The 19,602-nt window shown below is 51.6% G+C and overlaps 1 protein-coding gene across 1 annotated transcript; it reads left to right on the top strand.

Annotated features, from left to right (window-relative positions):
* The first annotated feature begins 155 nt into the window (after positions 1-155).
* Positions 156-8,184, top strand: PLEKHF1 (pleckstrin homology and FYVE domain containing 1). Its single transcript, XM_054840954.1, has 2 exons — positions 156-272; positions 5,848-8,184. Exon 2 carries the CDS (start codon positions 5,860-5,862, stop codon positions 6,679-6,681), a length of 822 nt encoding a protein of 273 aa, XP_054696929.1. The 5' UTR covers positions 156-272; positions 5,848-5,859; the 3' UTR covers positions 6,682-8,184.
* Positions 8,185-19,602: the final 11,418 nt, after the last annotated feature.

The following is a 19,602-nucleotide window of genomic DNA, read 5'->3' as shown; positions in this document are numbered from 1 at the left end:
GCCCCGCCCCACAGCGGGGAGGCCGCGCTCCGGCGCCCCCTGGTGGCGCCACCCCCCCCCCCCGCCGCCTGCCCCGCTCCGCCATTGGCCGCTGCCCAGCGAGGGGGCGCGGTCCCCCGCAGCGCCCTGAGCCCGAGCGGCGCCCATTGGCCGGCGGGCGCGGGGCAGGCGGGGCCGCGGGAGCGCAGCCCGGCCCGGTGGCGGAGCGGAGCCGCCTGGCGCCGGGCGGCCGGGGAGCGCTCGCCGGAGGCGGCCGAGGCCCTTCCGCGGAGGTACGGGGCCGGGCGGGGCAGCGGGGTGGGGGCGGCCCGGCGCGGCGGCCGGGCGGGCAGCTTGTGCCGGACGGTGGAGAGTTTTGGAAGAGTCGAGGGTTTCCGCCGCCAGGCCGGTGCGGCGGGAGGTGCCGGCGGGAGGGGAGCGGTCCGGCGGCTGCGCTCCCCCGCTCCGCCCGCTGCAGGAGAGAGGGGTGGGCGAGGCCGCGCTCGCTGCCGGGAGGGTTCGGCCCTGCGGACCCGCGGTGCGCCCTGCCCGCCTGAGACCCGGGGGTCTCCCGTCACGCGTGTGCGGTACCCTGCGCACGGGGGAGCCGGTCAGCACCGGATCGCTGCCCGCCGCTCTGCAGCACCCTGATGTCCGTGCGTGGCCCAAGCGCCGGTTAGAGTGACGATTTCTTGATTTTCTTTGGAAGGGACTCTTAAGTTACCAAGTTTGACCACGTACCGAAACCACAGAAATTGATCCCGTTGTTCAGTCGCAAGTGGAAACCCCACCTTTGGCCACGCACTTCTTCTGAAAGGCACTTCTAATGGCTTTCAGGCACTGGGACAGATGGGGAATTCATCTCGTCCCTTGGTGATTCCCCACCTCACCAGCAAGCCTGTGTATGTCATTTGTCATGAGCGCTTGTCCAGCCTGAGCCTGTAACCGGTGGCCTGACCAAATTCTGTTACGTTAGTTGTATCGCCTCCAACGCCCGAGAGTTCCTTATGGAGGCCTTTTCCTTATGGCTGCTCACCAGGTTGACGCTGATGAGCAGCAGAGTGGGGAGCAGGAGGTGCATGTGGAGTCGGAGTACCACTTGCCGCACCGCCTGAGGACGTGTGTGCGGACAGAGAGCAGGGGAGAGGGAGGGGGTGAGGCTCCTCCTTGAGTTTCAGGTTTTCCTTCCTTCCATACAAAGCTGCTTGGACACCTCTGAGCCTGGGTGGTATATGCAAGAGCCACAACTGAGCTCAGGCTACCAGCGGCTGGTTTTGGTAGAATTAGTCTGAGCTCCTCCAAAGCCTCTGTTCAGCTGTCCCCTTGCTCTGGCCCTACATGCTAGAAGTCACAGAATCACAGAACAGTTTGAGTTGGAAGGGACCTTAAAAATCATCTCATTCCAACCCCCCTGCCATGGGCAGGGACACCCTCCACTAGCCCAGATTGCCCAAAGCCCCATCCAACCTGGCTTTAAACGCTTCCAGGGATGGGGCATCCACAGCTTCTCTGGGCAGCCTGTTCCAGTGCCTCACCACCCTCACAGAGAATAATTTTTTCCTAATATCTAGTCTAAGTCTTCCCTCCTTCAGCTTAAAGTCCTGGGCATGCTGAGCAACAGTGGCAAGAAGCTCAGCAGGTCGGTTAGTCCACATCCCACCAGGACTGGTGGCATTTCTCAATCAAAGGCCTGTTGTGACAGTCAGTCCTAAAACGTACATGTACTGAATTGGGTTCCTCCTGAGCGTGGCTGGAAGGGGGCTGCCAGAGCCCACCCCCCTTGTCCTCAGTGGCCCAGCAGTTACAGCATGCTGGGAAGGAGGGAGAGGCAAGCTGAAATCCCCTCCAGCAGGAAAAGGAGAGGAACTATGTTTTTCTGGCTCTAAATGCCTGTTCTGGCTAAAAGGCATCTGCATCCTGCTTTCCGTGCTGGCTGAGGAAGAGCTTATGCCGGCCCTAACTCCAGGGGAGACTTCTCAGCTGAGCGAAGCAGAAAGAGGGAGTACGGGAGAACTGCAGAGAGATGAGGCTTGGGGCATTTTCTGCTGGCAGACCTCAGCAGTGAAATCTCAGTGCGCCAACAGTCACGGACCATCCCTTGCATGTGGCGTGCAGTAGGTATGTGGTGGATACCAAGACTGTCAGTTCTGTTTGAGAGCAAGAACGGAAGAATCAGGTAGAACAGCTCACTACATTGCTATGCCTAAGCCTTAAATACATACAGACTTGAAAAACATACCCCAGACTCGCTGACCCAGGAGCTTAAGTTGAAATGCTCTGCCTGGCATGCATCAGCATGGCTGTTTATAATCACAAGTGAACAAATGCTCATTGTTCAAAGACGTAGCTTGCTTACTTCTGGAGTGGAGTGCCAAATAGTATTTTTTTTTCCTTTGAATATCAGTTGTATTCACTGAGTTATATATTCACTGCAAAATATTTGCTCACATGCAGAACCAACAGGTCTTGATGAAACAAGCAACCCCAAAGTTTGCCATGCCAAAACCTCCTGTGAAAAGTAGCACGCCAATAAATTACATCTTCCCACCCTCATCTCAACTGTGCAAGCTTCTGCTGCACATGGAACACATGCAGACATATCACTTCATAATAAGCACTGTGGCCCTGCTGACCTGACAGGACAAACTTGAAGAAACGGGGAAAAATATTCACCAAAATGAATCAAACAGATTAGAATTTATATCCTCATTTTTATATCTCATCACCATTGTTCCAAAGGGAGAGGCTCTCACCTCCCAGTAAAGGAGACCATAATAGCACTCAGCAGCTCGCTCTATTTACCAAATTCACATAGTACTTCAATTCCACAGCCAAACTGAGTATTATTTGCAGAGAGTCACAATATTAACGTGAAATCAGTTTGTATGTGGTTACTCAAGCTGAGCGCTATCTGGAACTTGGGGCAGGATTGATCTTTCACGTGGTGGGATGAGGCGAGTCACCCTCTGCAGATGGCTGCTTCTCCCCTCCCTGATGGAAAAGGAGCGTGTAGATACAGTTAGTTGTCCAAGTCTAAAGGTAGGTGATGTGAATCCCACCCCTCCTATTTTTGTACTGCTTAGCATGTGTATGTGCTGTTCTCTAGTCATTTATGCCTGAGGGGAGAGAGATGGAAGAAAAATGCTCTGCTTTTGCTTCCCTGGGAAAACTCCTTCGGGAAGTACCCTGGGCTAGAGCAGCAGCTGACACTCTTAGTCTTGGCAGGGAAGATTTTCCCAGAATAGAGTTAGCTTTTCTTTGGTTAATTTGTGGCATTTTAACTAGGTAACAAACCAGACTGTGGAGGAATAAGGACATACCCTGCAGGTGGAAGCATGATGTGTCATGAGAGCCCACTTTGATTTCTTTCACGTTGCAGGATTGTGTCCATTCCCTGTCCAGCCCCTTCTCCCTTTGCTCCATGCAGCAAGTCCAACAGCTTTGTGGCCTATGCAGGGGCCCAAATCAATGCAACAGCTAAAGCTTGCACTGCTCTTTGAAAATGAGCTTATGTTTCCTGGCTCTTTGCAGGCACGGTCTTTATAGCTTACAAAACATTTTCAATTCCACTGGGATCCAATACATGGAGGTGCCTAGAAATAGAGTCGTGTCAAGTAGCATACTGGCTTGAGGGGCTGGACCATGTTCTAAAATACATAAAATAAAAGCAAAAGCAGCATGCTAAGAGCTGGGGCTCCATAACCCAGAAACACAAGGAAGCGAGACTGGTGGGAGCAGGATTAACTGCTTTGGTTTATCGCAGTTGGTGTTGCTGGTGCCAAAAATTCTTGACAGTATTTTGTTGCATTCACAGTCTTGCCACACCAAACTTCCCAAGCTGTAATTTCAGGTTTTCTTTTTCCTTTATTATTTTGTGTGCTCACCTTGCTCTTTCACTCAAAAGCTCCTCATCCAAGGATTTGTTTGTAGGAGACCTCAAGAGACCACATCCCACGATAGCTGAGTCCGGGTATTCATAGTCAGGGAGTTTGGTGTTCAGTTGTGGACCATAGTTTGCCCTGCCTGTTTGTTCTTCAGCCTAATTTGTGTATATAAGAGGGAGAGAAAAACACACATGCTTCATTGTTTTCATTCAGAATAGATTTGAATGTACTTCCTGCAGCAGAGCAGCTCCCTTCCACGCACAGGTCCACTTGGGCTGACAGATCAAGGAGGGGAAAGGAGCCTTTCTCCTCTCTTGACAAGTAATAAATCCCTTTGTACAACTTCTGCAAGTCTGTAGGGAAATGGCAGGTTGGTTGGGGCATTTGTGCAGCTGCTGTTGATGGCATCGGTCCCCTGGATTCCCCCATCTGGCTGCAGCACAGCCCCCAGTCAGAGCGTTGCGATTAATTGCCCTCCATGCTGGAGAAGACACACATGAGTGGATATGTTTAACGCTGTCCAACTCCATCGAATCCATTCTGGTGCTTAGAGGCCCTGAAGACACATATCCTTCCAGACGTTGGAGGCCTTGGGACCTTCCCTCTAGTTTGAGAGAGACCCTGAAGAAGCCAGCTCTTCAGGAGCACTGGCCACTCAACACTTCTCTGTGAAAGCTATTTCTGCAGAGTAGGTTGCTTCATTTAGGTCTCCCAGGGCTAAACCTGCATCTTAGATTTGTGCCTGCTCTAGAGAAGAAAATTCTGGGAACTCAGAGGAACTGACTGGTCCATCTGCCAGATAGCTCAGGCAAGAGGTAAACAGCACGCAGCAGCCTTGAGCAGCGGCTCTGTGGTTTCCCTTCTAGCATACCAAAGGGGTGATTTGGGGTGAAGGGCAAGGGAGGAATGTAAATCATCATTGTCCCAAACACACAGGACCAGGCATGTTGTCCTCCTCTTCCCTTTCCCCTCCAGCATCCACGGCTGTAGGGACTCTGGACAAGGAGGGCGGGGAAAACAGTGGAGAGCAGCTCGGCATTAGTGATTTGATGAACCGCTAACAGCAACCAGGGCGACACACATCCCTGTGATCCTGGAGCCGCCTCGTGATGGCTGAGCTACCTCGCTGGAGGAGGAAATGACTCACGTTCCCGTGGCCAGCCGGCCTCGGGGCAGCACCCTTCAGCACAGGAGGGGCTAGGTGCAACGAAAAATGGAAATTACAGCATGGAGTGCTTTCCTTACTGCAAACTGCCAATAGGAAACATTTGCTTTCACTTCAGTTACCCTTATCTAGGTTTTTCTATTAAAAAAAACCCCAACAGACTATCGAAACCCCAGATTGTATGAGAAAGAGGACACGGAGGTGTGGGGAGGGATGAGCGTGCTGCCTTCCACTTCCCCTTCAGCGGAGATCTGACTGTTTTCAGAATGATGTGTCTTGTAACTGGAAGCACCGACAGCCCTGGTGTAACTGGGGTAATGGAGGAAGGGCTTGGCTTGTGTGGGTTTATTCACATAGCGGGTGGTTTTTTGGGTGTGTTTGGGGTTTTTTTTCCCTTTTTGTCACGCAAGGAGGACCGGTGGGAACAAGTGATACTGTGCTCTTTTGTTCCTGCCTCAGCTCTGGCCCAAAGTGGCATTGTGGGGTGCGTGTGTCTGTAACTAATCCTCAAGAAGGCAGGTGTGCAGTCAGAAATGGGAGGTTTGCTCCCAAGACCACAGATCTCCCTGAGCCTGGATCCATCCCAGCATCAGTTAGCTCCCACTACCAAAAGGGACGGGGCTGTTGCAAAATGGAGTTAGAAAGTTTGAAAATTAAATTTAAAAAGGTAACAAACTAAAGCGAGGAGTGGTAAGGAGATTACTTGTAACTTCAGGTTGCATTAGGAGCATATCACTTGGGCATATGTTTGCTACTCAGCATTACCCCAGTGCAGATGTTTGCAGCTTCACCACTTCCCTCTTTATTTTCCTTTCTCAGAGCGAGCTGGAGATGGTGGACCATCTTGCAAACACTGAGATCAACAGCCAGCGCATTGCTGCTGTGGAAAACTGCTTTGGGGCTTCCGGACAGCCCTTAGCCGTGCCGGGAAGGGTCCTTCTAGGAGAAGGGATTTTAACCAAAGAATGCCGCAAGAAGCCAAAGCCTCGCATATTCTTCCTTTTCAATGACATCCTCGTCTACGGCAGCATAGTCATCAACAAAAGGAAGTACAATTCCCAGCACATCATTCCCCTTGAAGATGTCACTTTGGAGACGCTGCCAGACACCTTGCAGATGAAGAACCGCTGGATGATTAAAACCTCCAAGAAGTCCTTTGTGGTTTCTGCGGCCTCCCTCACGGAGAGGAAGGAGTGGATCAGCCATCTGGAGGAGTGCATCAGGCACCTGCTGACGAAGACGGGCCGGCAGCCCTCCACAGAGCACGCAGCCCCTTGGATCCCAGACAAGGCAACAGACATCTGCATGCGCTGCACACAGACCAAGTTCTCCACGCTCACCCGAAGGCACCACTGCCGCAAGTGTGGCTTTGTCGTCTGCGCAGACTGCTCCAGGCAGAGGTTCCTGATGCCCCGGCTGTCCCCCAAGCCCCTCAGGGTCTGCAACCTGTGCTACAGGCAGCTGCTGGCAGAGAAGAAGAAGGAGGCGGAGGCAGATCGCAGGCAGCCAGAGCCGATCCACTCTTCTATCCCGGGCTATGAACCCTCCAGTGGTGACGACAGCGACAAGTCTGATGACGACAAAGCTGACCAGTGGCCAGCAGACACAGAGTTTTATACCTCAGAAGTATCCTGGTCATCTTTCCATAGCTGACCTTGGGAGTAGGTGACATTTAGACACTGGGAAGCCAACTTCTGGCCTCCAATGCATGTCCTTCTTGACGTTTTCTCTGGAGGCCATGCCTAGGAAGGTGGATCTTGGTGCCTGTGTGTGGTGTCTGTGTGGGGAGCAGAGATGGGGTTACCCCTCTGAGAACGTGTCTCATACAACGCAAGCACAGAGAGCAACAGCTCAGTGAAGAGCACGGACTGGGGCAGAGACCTGCGGATCAGCCTCGGCCAAAGGAGCTCACCCTTCAGTGCCTTAGTCTCCCTGTCTGCAAAAACAGAACAATACTAACTTCTTTTCTCAAATGCTTTGAGATCGGTTCTTGGGAGAAAAAGGAGCAAGAAATCCTGGAGTTAAACACACTTGACTTCTAGCAGTGCGTTCCTCTGTCACGGCAAGGGGCACGGCGGATGCTGTTTTCCATGAGCATGGCATCTCCACCAGAGATTCTCATTGCAAGCATGCCACCCTGAGGAAAGAGCCGCTCAGCCCTGCACGGTGATGTCGACACAGGCTTCCATTTCTACAGCCAGGTCTCTCAACTTTGGAAACACTAAGGAAATGGTGCTCCAACTGCAGGGAGCTCATACAAGGCTTGGTGTGAGCAGCCGTAGCAAAGCGCTGGACCATCCAGCTGTCTTGCACGGAGAGAGGCCATTGTGGTGTACCAGGCCAGGATGGAGGAAGGAGAGGGGAGAGGGACAGGTACAATTATACAGAGTAGCGAGATAAGGAGGGAGAGACTTACCGCCGTTGACTCCACTAAGTGCAGAGCCCCAGATCTCGAAACCAGGCAGTTCCACGAGATTACCAGCAACTTGATGCACTCAAGCCTATCAGTTAAAAGGATAGCCCAGGGAAGACTTGTTAAAAGTCTTGAAAAATCCAGGAAAATGCCCCAAATTAAGATCCTATGAAGTACAGCACTTCAGCTTCCACTTCCCTCCTGCGCAGGCATTGAATGCTCACTTGTGGGCTCACTTCATGTCAGTCGCACGAGTCCAAAGTTAAGGTCCTTTATGTACTTCAAGGATTGGAGCCCAAGACCATACAGTTAACTTGAGATCAACTTTGAAGTTCCAACTAAGTTAGAACTAAATGGTGTTTATTCAAGTATTCTATCATAATATAGCGTGGAAGTAAATATACTGAAAAAAATCAGACAACAGCAATTGTTTTGCAGCAGACATTTCTACAAAACTCCATTATTACTTTTACTATATTTTTGTATTGTATATTTTATGCTCTGGAAAAGGAACGTGGCTGGGAGTACACTGCCAATGTCATAAAGCGTTCCCTTACTATGACCTGTTCCAATCAGTGCATTGCCTGCCAGATGGCCAGGCTTAGGGTTTTTTAAATTTCGGTTCAAAGTAATCATTCTTACTGTCTTTTGTAAACTGCCACTGTTCCAGTGAATTTGTATCATTTGACTGTGTGTGAATAAAGATATGGCCAACAGGAAGAAGCCAATAAGAGGACAATAAAGCATGTTGTTATTTAACAAGAGTCTTAAACAAGAACCGGGATTCAGGCCCGACCTGCCGGTGTGAGTTCTGACTCCTCGGCTGCGGGGCAAACGCTCTGGGTTTCTGTTTACTGCTTGAAGGTAAGCGCGAGTGCAAAAAAATTGCCAAATCTGATGCTTCCTTTCTATTTATGCCATATTATCATCTGACCGAGTTTTCCCAAGTCTTTTGCAATCCCCTGCAGTAGTCTGTATTATTTGAAACGGTATTTTTCTGGTGGGGGCACAGCTTAGAGTAGGTCAACAAACCTGATGACCTAAGCAGATGTTTTTGGGTTTTAAAGCAATAAGTACAGCGAGTTCTGTTTTTTCCATCCCTCTCCAAGCTTAGTTCATAACTCTGCGCAGCAGTGATTGTTTTTTAATGCCTCCCACCCACCAGAAGGGTGTACATGCTATGCAAACAGAAAATGACCTTAAAAATAAACAGCCGTTAGAACAGTTCACAAGCCAAAAATAGCCCAGCTGCTGAGTCCGCGTCCATAGCTGGCGTTCCAGGTCCCTGCTCCTGAGGTGAAACTTCCAGTTTCTTCCTAGTAACTGGCTCCCGAAACGTATTCCAGTTTTGAACCTACTCCTTTGTTCTCTTAGAGATCAGCTTTTCTTTATCTTACGTGTCCAAAGGTCTTACTATTATCAGCCCTGAAAGAGCTATGAACTGTTTTTATCCACTAATGAAGGACACGCATGCCTCTAACAAATGCCTTCTTGTTGAGCAAGAGCTTTTCTTAATCACAGCAGGGGAAACAAACTACACAAAACCCAAACAAACTCACTCCACCAAGAACAACCCAGCCCCTTTCTTCTGTGCACGCTGTAGCTGACGGCCTTTCTGGAAACGCACGCACCTTCCAGCAACTGGTTCCTTACGGGAGGTAGATATGGAAAAGGGTCAAGGGTGGAAAAGCTGCAACGCTCTTGTGAATAACTGAGACTAAGGGCGACTTGCATCACATAGACCCACTGCTATTCTGAAACATGGTGGTTTGGAGCAGAGGAGGCACACCCGAGCACTTACACTTGCAGAGGCTTCTTAACACGCCTGCTGCCTTGTCTGCGTTTCCGTGCCTTCTCCCAGAGCTTTCCCTATTGCCAGGCAGTTGCTCGGCGTTGCTCCCAGCTCCGCAGCCGCGCAGGCAGCACCAGGGTATCGCGCCGCAGCTGCTGCCGAGGAGGGAGACCCGGCCAGGCTGGGGCTGCCGCAGCTTCGGGAAGACATTTCACGTGGAAGCCCCGAGTAGCCTGGTGACTCTTAAACTGTTAATGCACACGGTAAAAGCAGCCTGCCCAGGAAAACATGGGCCTCTCCCCGCCTTCCTATCGTTTTATTAGCCAAGCTGGGGAGCTCGGCACTGGGATTAGAGCCTGGGGCTCCTGGCTTCTGGCCTGCTGAACACATGGGTTTTACATCACGGGCTGTGCTGTTACAGTCCAGCCTGGAGTTTTCCAGCCTGATTCTATCTGCAGTGCATTAATGGGGCATTTCTTGATGGTCTGGGTTTTTTTCTTTTTGTGAGCTAAATAAATGCCTTACCATTCATTCAAGTTTGCAAACCCATGTGACCAGGAAGAGCGGCAGCTTGAACGCTCACTTTGAAAAAACATCTGCAGGCTGGAGCTTTTTTGGGGTCACATCCTCCTCCTGAAAGGCTCCCAAACATGATGCGTGGGGATCAGTTGCCTGAAGGGGTTCCTTGCTCAGCCCCTGCCTGAAGGGCACAGCACCGTGCAGCCATCCCTGCTGCACACCAGCCTTGACACTGCCCGGCCCCGGGCTGCGCTGGTTCAGGAAATGAGACGTGCTGAAAACTGCTCCTTCTGCTCCCTTGAGCAGAAACTGGAGCCCAGGCACTTTCAGAAGAATGCAAGAGGTTTTTTGGCCCTCAGCAACATGATTCTGTTTCAGCTGGGCACACAAGAGCGAGAGAACAGTCCCTGTAGCTGTCAGGAACAAGAACAGCAGCACTAGTGCACCGGACATGGAAAGCAAAACGTGAATGTTACCATCAGACCTGCTGAAACTGCTGGGGATTCTCCAGCGAAGACAGGAACCCAGAGTTAAGGGCCACGCAGTGAGGCAATCCTCTCCTGCTCTCCAAAGCTGGTAGGAAGGCAAGGAAGAGGATGGCACTACTGTAGCAGCCCGTGACAAAAGCCAAAGGAAAGGTAATGGGGAGATTTTCTCTGTGAATATGCTGAAAAGAAAAGATCAAAGAGGTTCAGTGAAACACGTGTGCTCCGCCATCCCAAGGTGCAGCCGAGGCACACCACCAACTCCAGAGCACGGTGCTGACTCAGCAGTTCACAAGCATTCGGCGGCAGCAGGGTGAAGCGAGCCAGCTTCACGGTCACACTCCTGCTCCCAGTTACTCAAACAGTTTTTATCCGAGCAGGAGTTCTGGCTCTGCTGCAGCCCACGACCTCTTCCGACGTGCTACTGCTGCAAGACAGTTTCTCATGTTCCTCAGCCTGGGATTTTTGATTAGCAGGAGGAACACAGGAGCACAGATGGTCCCAACTACCACTGAGCTTTAAAGGGATGTGTTTCCAATGAAAATACAGGCTTCCGTTTCTGACTCTTTCTGCTCCAGGCTATGGATCTTTAAGAAAGGTGTGGGCAGGAACACTACTGTCACTTCCATGGTGGATACGATATGGCAAAACAGCTCCAAGAAACTATTGCCTGAGACCAAAAAGCTGGAGATGCTCTCCAGAGCACCTGGGAAGGAGCAGCGTGCTCCAGGGAAGCACAGGCTGCACACCATGGCGTAAAACACAGCGGGGGCAACACACAGCCAGGTCTGCGTTACATCGCATGTCACAGGCGGGAGAAATCCCAGTGCCGCGCACGTGTATGGGAAAGCGCCTCTCCTGCCCGCGCACTCGTTCATAAAACCTCCGAACAGACAGAGCCGGCGGTGCTGCGGTCCGGAGACGGCAGCTGGAGGAGGCGAGGCAGGCGGGGAGGCGGTATCGAGTGCTGACCAACGCTGAGCGACTCCCTTTGAAGCTGGCATTTGACTTCATTTCCCCTATGGCCCAGAAATGAAATTAAACCATTGGCAGGTTTTCCATAAACCTGTTGTCGAGAGGTTCACAGCCAAGAGCGAGTTACACAACCTCCCCGGTTTGCTGTTGTAGGAAAGGCAGAGAAAAAGGAGGAGGGGAGCTAGACACGAGGTTTTGCTTTAGCAGAGCGCTCTCATGTGCCACCCTCTTTTGCATGGTCAAACCACCCTGGGGCAGAGCATCCGCTGCCAGCAGCGATCCCGCTGCCCCCGCGCCTCCTGCCCGGGCTGCCCCACGCAGCAAGGGAGGCCTGACCCCTGTTTGCGCTTTGTCTAGCCTCCGCTTAAAACAACGTCTTTTGGTGAGAATCTTAGAAAAAAATGGATTTCAGAAGAGTAAAGCATTAACTCAAGGCCAGACAGCCTTCTTGTCCTCCAACAGACAGCAACAGGGAGAAGGAGTCACAGGTAGTTTTTATGGGGAGAGTTACACATAAGGTAAAACCGGACCCTTAGTGGTTTCAAAGGATCTTCCAGAGACAGCAGAGGGAAAAGTGAGTGTGACACTGAGGCCTCTCTGCGGATTTGTTCCCTCCTGTCAAAGCCCACAGGAGGAACCGTGTCCTCTAACACACATCACATTCCCACGTAGCCAGTAGCCTGCAACAACCGCCTTACAGAGCACGGGCCACCTGCGAGAAGGCAGCAAGGGCGAGCGTCAGTGCTGGGGAAAACCTCTGGGCACCTGCCTGAGCTGCACACAGAGTCACAGAATCATGGAATCATTTAGGTTGGAAAAGACCTTCAAGATCAAGTCCAACCATAAACCTAACACTGCCAAGGCCACCACTAAACCGTATCCCAAAGTGCCACGTCTTAAATACCTCCAGGGATGGTGACTCCACCACTTCCCTGGGCAGCCCATTCCAATGCCTGACAACCCTTTTGGTGAAGAAATTTTTCCTAATATCCAATTTAAACCTCCCCTGGCCCAGCTTGAGGCCATTTCCTCTCAACCCTTCCATCACCCTGTGTGTGGCACGCTGGCTCTGCACGTTGCCGCAGAACGAGCCCTGTGCCCAGGAGCGCGCGCCAGGAGAGCAGCTTACGGGAGCACTGTCCCATCCCACTCGGCGGGTTAGGGTGAGGTTAACTTTTAAATTCTCTGCGCGGTAATCATGAATAACGACAATTACTCTAGAGGTTCAAACAAATCACAAATTTACTTAAAACTCAGCAGAACTACAAAAGATAGAGGCTTGGCAAATGTTATAACAATACTTAAAACTTAGCAGAACTACGAAAGGTAATGGCTTAGCAAAACTTGTGACGATATTATCTTAATGTGCCAAAAATGAAGTTAGAGACAAAGAGAGTGATGGAGAGGAAAAGAAATAGAGACAGAAAGAAATAGAGAGAGCGATCCCTTGGATCCAGCGATATTCTCTGCTCGTGGTTGTAGCCCTCAGGTGGTGGGTGCGTGCCAAGAACTTGTGTTTCCCCTTTTTATACCCCAAAATGGTTCCCATAGGGGGTGGACTGTCATCACTGAGCAGGCACAGTATGTGCTCAGGAATGTTCCAGAAATGAGTCGGTGGGTTGTGGGGGTCTTGGGGGGTCTCACTCTCTGCCTTGCTCGGGGTTGACTGAGCGATGGCCTTTCACGGGCACGCACGCACAGGACACAGATGGTCTTTTGTCTGCACGTTTCAGGAATAGGGGAAGGGGTGCACAAGACGGTATCCTGCCTCCACAGGTTCTGTTCTTGGCCGAGACAGATGTCTGCCACGTTCCCTTGTTATCAGTTTATCCCTACTTGGGTCAAGATGGATGTTTGTGACATTCACTTGTTATCAGAGCCTTACAAGCACCCCTTACAGTCGTCCTCAACTGGCCTGACAGAGCACGTGGCCTGGCCAGCTCAGATACCGTGGTGTGAGCTGGCAAACCGAACTGTGTTGGGTTTGCATGGCAAGGTTTTGGTAGCAGGGGGGCTACAGGGGTGGCTTCTGTGAGAAGCTGCTAGAAGCTTCCCCTGTGTCTGACAGAGCCAATGCCAGCCAGCTCTAAGACGGGCCCGCTGCTGGCCAAGGCCAAGCCAATCAGCACCTCTGTGATAACATATTTAAGAAGGGAAAAGAACAGAGAGAGCGCTTTTGCAGCCAGAGAGAGGAGTGAGAAGATGTAGGAAACTCTGCAGACACCAAGGTCAGTGCAGATGGAGGGGGAGGAGGTGCTCCAGGTGCCAGAGCAGAGATCCCCCTGCAGCCCCTGGTGAAGGCCATGGTGAAGCAGGCTGTCCCCTTGCAGCCCGTGGAGAAAGGATGAGGGGGTGTAGAGATTCCACCTGCAGCCCGTGGAGGACCCCATGCTGGAGCAGGTGGAGGCACCTGAAGGAGGCTGTGGCCCCGTGGGAAGCCCACGCTGGAGCAAGCTCCTGGCCGGACCTGTGGACCCATGGAGAGAGGAGCTCACACCAGAGCAGGTTTGCTGGCAGGACTTGTGACCCCATGGGGGATCCACACTGGAGCAGTCTGCACCTGAAGGTCTGCACTCCATGGGAGAGCCTCACATTGGAGAAGTTCATGAAGGACTGTCTCCTGTGAGAGGGACTCCATGCTGGAGCAGGGGAACGATGAGAGGAGTCCTTCCCCCTGAGGATGAAGAAGCGGCAGAAACACCGTGAGATGAACTGACCGTAACCCCCATTCCCCGTCCCCCTGTGCCGCTGAGGGGGGGGAAGGTTGAAGCCGGGAGTGAAGTTGAGCCTGGGAAGATGGGAGGGGTGGGGGGAGGTGTTTTAAGAGTTGATTTTATTTCTCATTCCTCTACTCTGTTTTGCTTGGTAATAAATTAGATGAATTCCCTCTCTCAGTTCAATCTGTTTTGCTCGTGACAACAATTAGTGAGTGATCTCTCCCTGTCCTTATCTCGACCCACAAGCTTTTTGTTATGCCTTTTCTCCCCTGTCTGGTGAATGAGGGGAGTGAGAGAGCGGCTCTGGTGGGCACCTGGCCCCCAGCCAGGGTCAACCCACCACACAAACCCACAAACAAGAGCCACCAGCACCCAGGTCACAACTACCTGGTTTCCATCAAAGTCTTTGACTTGAGAAGTGTTTGTTCAGCAGCCAGTTTCAGGCAAACCAAACCGAGTCTCTGGATCCTTCCAAAAAATGGCCTTGAGCACACTTGTTTACTGGCCAGCCGGCAAGGTTTCACTGTGCGTGGCTTTCTTAGTTGAAAGGTCTTTCATACACCCCCGTAAGACTTTGCATGCCCTTTGCAGGCCAGCCCTGCTCCCCAGCGGTGCGCGGAGCAAGCACTCCGGTCCAGCCTCCACGGCTGAGGCCACAGCAGCAGGGGAGCTGCCCGAGCATCTTCCCCCCGCACAGCTCCGGCGGCGGGAAGGAGCCTCCCCCACTCGGGGCAGAGGGTGTTTTCACTGGCTTGGCGGGGCCCAGCTGCTCTCCCTGACACACTCCTAACACAGCCGACTTTACTGAATCACCCCAGCGGGGCAGGGGAGGAGCGACGCTGTGCATTAACCCTGCAAAGGCCCCGGCTCCGGCCGCATTTGCCCACTCGACTAGTACCACGTTCGAGGCAGACGCAGCGCCCGCGCGCTGAGCGAACCCCTGGATCCGTGCCGGGTCCTGACAGGCAATTGGGACGTCACATGCTGCAGCCATCTGTTTGCAAGGAAACGGCCTTAATGACGAGAGGTTCTACAAAATCCGCGGGTAAAGAGCTATGGTGTTAATTTGGGGAGGATGACAAATGGAGACTGTCACACTTTGCTATTTCAAGCCTTCAGCAGTACCATTGCTGTCCCTATATACAGCACTTAGAGGTATGTTACCTTCATAAAAATGAGGTGTGTGCTGCAGGTGGTGCAGCCCCCACAGCACGCCCCCGGAGCCCAAAGCCAGCCCTTTCTGGAGCAGCAGCGCTGCAAGAACCCTGGCAATCACTGAGCAACCGTCCCTCACGCCAGCTGACAGCCTCTCTCCCCTCCGGGACGTGCAACAGGCAGAGCCCAGCACACGGCTGTGTCACGGAAGGGATTCTAAAGGCTGCGTTTGCTGGTTTAGACCTTACAAGTTAGAGACAGACTGGTAAAAATAGGGTTACTCCTCCACACAGCTTCCCCCCATTTCAGCACCCTCACCACTCAGGAGAATCATCTGAGCAAGCCATGAAGCACGGGGCGCCCCAGGACTGCAGCTCCCCTTCCCTGGGGAGATGGGGGAAGGGTCTTGCGCTGGAAGCAGGCAGAGGAGCTGCTCATTACCCCAGCACGAGCGACGCAGCTCCCCAGACGCAAGCTTTCACAGGCAGCTCCAGAACCAGATGTGGTGTTAGCAGCTGTTTGGAGCTCAGCAGGCTGATCCATCTCCAGCACAGCTCTGCCTCCCACCCAGCACCACTCAAGCTGTCTCCTCCCTGCCCATCCTCCCACACCAGAATTTGTCCCCTGTGTTTCGGAGGCTGGGGTTGCCTGGGGCCGCGGGTGGGACACGCGCTGCGAGGTGGAGCAGCTGAACCAGCCCTGCACAACAGGTACCTCTGCGAGCTGGGCGTTTGCTGGCTGCAGGGTCGGCAAGAACAGTAAGGTAGGGGAAGAGAGAAGGAGGTTTTTGGGGTTTTTTTAGAGAAACTTTAAATTAGTTCTGTGAGAACACTTAAACATGCCAAAAGAAAACATGAAGAACTTTTCAATCAGCATATGACCCATGTTGTCTCTCTCTGTAAAACAACTTTCCTTTCTGCAAAACAGAACAATAGCATGACCGTATCTTAATAAAACTTTCACTGTATGTGAATGTGAATAAAGAAGCTTTCCTGCTTAAAAACACTGTCTAGTGATTTGGATTCTGGTGGCAGAGACATTTTCTGCTTGCTGCAAGCAATAAAGACAATTTTTAAGCTGATACTGCAATTTTGAGAATATGAAATAACTGATTGCAACCGATGGACCGATAGAGGTTAGGCTGCCTACCTCTGCTTAATCACTTGTTTGTGCATGGGAAAGTGTTCAGGGAGGAAGGCTCCGCTCCTGAACGAGATAAGAGGCACAAAGGCAAACAGGCAGGTTCCCTGCCAACAGGAAAACCCTTTTGTACCATGCAAAGCATCCCACACTCTTTTCAGAACGTGATTGCTTTGGCAGCACATACATCATGTTTTGCTTGCACATATATTGGCATAACACTGCAGAAATTGTGTGCTGCATGGGTTTGGGATAACATATGAAAGCAGTCTTGATAAACCGGAGCCAGAGTTCACCTACCCCAAAATCATGGAGGTTGGTGTGTAAGAGGCACCTGTAGAGCAGTACTGCTGCTGCTTTAGTCCCTTGACAGTTTATGGTGAGAAACTTCGAGACAGTGGTTGATTCTGGACCAGTGCATTTAATAGTCCTCGCTGCCATCAATCTGCCTAATTGCTTTCTGAACACATTTTCTGAACACATTGGGCACCTAGAGCATCCCGTGCCAACTATTCACAATTCACCCTTACACTGCGTGAACAAGCACTTCCCTTCACCTCCGCCAGTTCCGTGGGGGCACCCTGCCTTGTACCCCACGCTATTGTTCTCCTGTTTGTCTCCGAGCTGTTCACAGCCTCGACCAAAGCTCTCCCCACTAGTGTCTTTTCCAGGCTGAACAGTTTTAAACTGGCCCACCTCTCTACACAGATGCACTCCCATATCATGTTATCCTTCTCGGTATCCTTCCTAGCTCCATGATGCCCTTTTTGGCTCAAAAAGGACAAACCAGAGTGGATCGAGCAGACTGCACAGACTATTCAAATGTGGCTGTGACCTGGATTCATTCAATGACATAACGACATTTACTGACTCCTCCTCGGTTTCCTTCCCCATCCGCCCTAACCTTCTCATTGCCTTCTGACCTGCTGCCGAGCGCTGAGCTTGTATCGTCAAACACCCGTCCACAGGGACCTCAGGCTCTTTCCTGAGAGCAAACAGGTCACTCGGAGCCCAGCACTGTGACCGTATAACCAGGGTTACCTTTCTTCTGGGGGCATTTACCAACGCCTACTGCTCCACCGCCTGCTGCCTCACATCGACACTAGCAGCTGATGGCAGGCGCTGGAGCGCTGCGCGCAGGTGGCCTCACTGCCCAGAAAGGCTTTGAAACCTTGCAGTTAAAGTAGAGCATCCACTCTGCTCCTCGACGTGTCAGCACAGCACATGCACGCAGCGTGACCTCGTTTTCCTTTGCGACCAGTACACACCAGTATGATGCAGTCGGTACAACACGGCACCAGCAGCATGGAAACCAGGGCTCTCCAGTTAAACCCAGCAGTGCCCGGGTGTCACCGGGGTGCCAGCGGCACTGGGACCGTATCCTCCAGGCAGGGTTAGGAGATGGTGAAGGCCACATGCACAGATGGAAACTGAGCTGCTGCAGGAGCCACTCTGTTAAACACTTGGAATATTTGAGGTTCCCAAAGATGGGCCAAGGCTAACCAAAAGACGTGGGGCAGCTTTGAAGCTGGCTGAGTTATTGGGGTGTGAGGAGCCAGTAGTTAGTCAATTGATTTCCTGATTGCTACCCAAGACACCATCCGATTTTGGTTTATTGCATAACAAGACAGTACAGTTAAATTATGCACAGTAGAAATACACACCTTTGTCACAAGGCTGAGCTTAATTAGTATCAGCAGAGCACTTGGAACATGTAAACCACTACAAGAGTGCTCCTTACCATCCTCATTGCTACTTAGCATCAGTGGCACAACACAAAGGCTAATCTTCACCCTATTCTCAGGGGAGACGGGCTGCCACCATCGTCAGCAGCCCCGGTCCCTGTGGGACCGGGGCTGGGGACATGAAAGCCCGAAATTAGGATTAGACTCAGTGGCAGCACAGGCTCCTGCAGAGTTAAACTTAAGAGACGGCAGAAAGCCTCAAGTATGCGGGCGGCTGCCAGGCGAGGGGAGGCTGTTTGCTGTGGTTATGGAACAAAAATTTTTATGCACAGATTCTTGGAGAGAATGGCTGGGAAAAAGCAAGCAAGCCCCTTTTATGGAAACCAGCAAAATCAGATCCAAGAGCCTGCCTTGCCAGCACCCTGTTTAGCTTTTTATTACTGACTTTGATCCTGCATGAGCAATTAATAAACAACAGTTCAGTCAAGAGTCTGCTGCATGAACTTCAGCTCACGGACAGGCGCAGAGCAGCCAGCTGATTCCCACCGGTACTCCAGCAAGCCTTCCGCTTTAACACAGTATTTGTGAAACTGTTTTGCCCTGTCCCTTGCTTTCTTGAGTAACTTGAAGCATTTGCTCTTGCACTCCATCTCTCCCAAGCCCCAATATTACATTCAGCTGTTGTGTCTTCCATATCCTTTGCTGCTCTAAAAGGGACCAAGGCTTTAACTTAGCATTTGAAAATCTGGTTATGTAGGGCTTAAAGTTAACCTGGAAGGGTGAGGTAGAAGAGTTAGATGGTCCCCTCATTTTGGCCTGAAAGAGTAGGATACTTTGAGCCAGAGAGGTTTGAGTACATGCAGACGGCAGTCAGAAGTCAGAGCTGCCCTGACCTCCTTTCCTCTTGCAGAAAGCTTCCTTAGCATCACGCAGAGCTGCCTGCCGGGGAGAGGGCAGAAATTGAGAGGAACTACCCACTGGCACAGTTAGCTGGGCGAGAACAAAAATTCACGTTGGAAATCCATACAGTATGAGAAGAACAAGCTTACCTACGGTTCTGCACCCAGGACACGCTTCAGCAGGAGACACGGATCTCTTCCAGCTGGGAGCGAATGTCGGTGCCTGGGGGTATGGTCAGAGCTCCACACACCCCTGCCCCAGCTCTGTGATCTCTCTCACCGGGAGCCCTCCTATCTCCTCAATGTTCAGGGGCCAATTCTGACTCAGCTGGGTGATTCTCCAATTATTTTGTCCTAACATCTCTACACAAGGAGCAGCTCAGGGAGCTGCAGCAGGGTGAGGTAAAAATAAGACCTTCAAAGCCTTGGTTTTGTTAGATCAGGTTTGACCCCAAACTACAAAGATTATTCATCATATCTTATTGACTGATACAGAAATAACAAACCTTTCATGCTCTCTTCAGATTACATGTACAAGGGAATATCTGAGAGTGCTTTACTTCGAAGCAGCACATCAGAGCACAGGATAGATTTCATTTTGCCCTAAATCACTCCTGCCCACTGAGGCTGAGCAGGAAATAAGGAATACAAAACATTTGCATCCTGTTAGGCACTCCTCTGTGGGGTCTAATTAGTTAAGGTCAAACACCAGTGTAAATCTTTCATTCTCCTGCGACACAGTAGCTGTATTTCACAACCTAGCAGTTTCTCCATCCCCATTGCTGTGAACCTCT

The sequence above is a fragment of the Grus americana genome, chromosome 13 (assembly GCF_028858705.1).
Source record: "Grus americana isolate bGruAme1 chromosome 13, bGruAme1.mat, whole genome shotgun sequence".
NCBI lineage: Eukaryota > Metazoa > Chordata > Aves > Gruiformes > Gruidae > Grus > Grus americana.
Note: the sequence above shows the minus strand (reverse complement) of the source record. Positions and strands in the feature narration are given on the sequence as shown.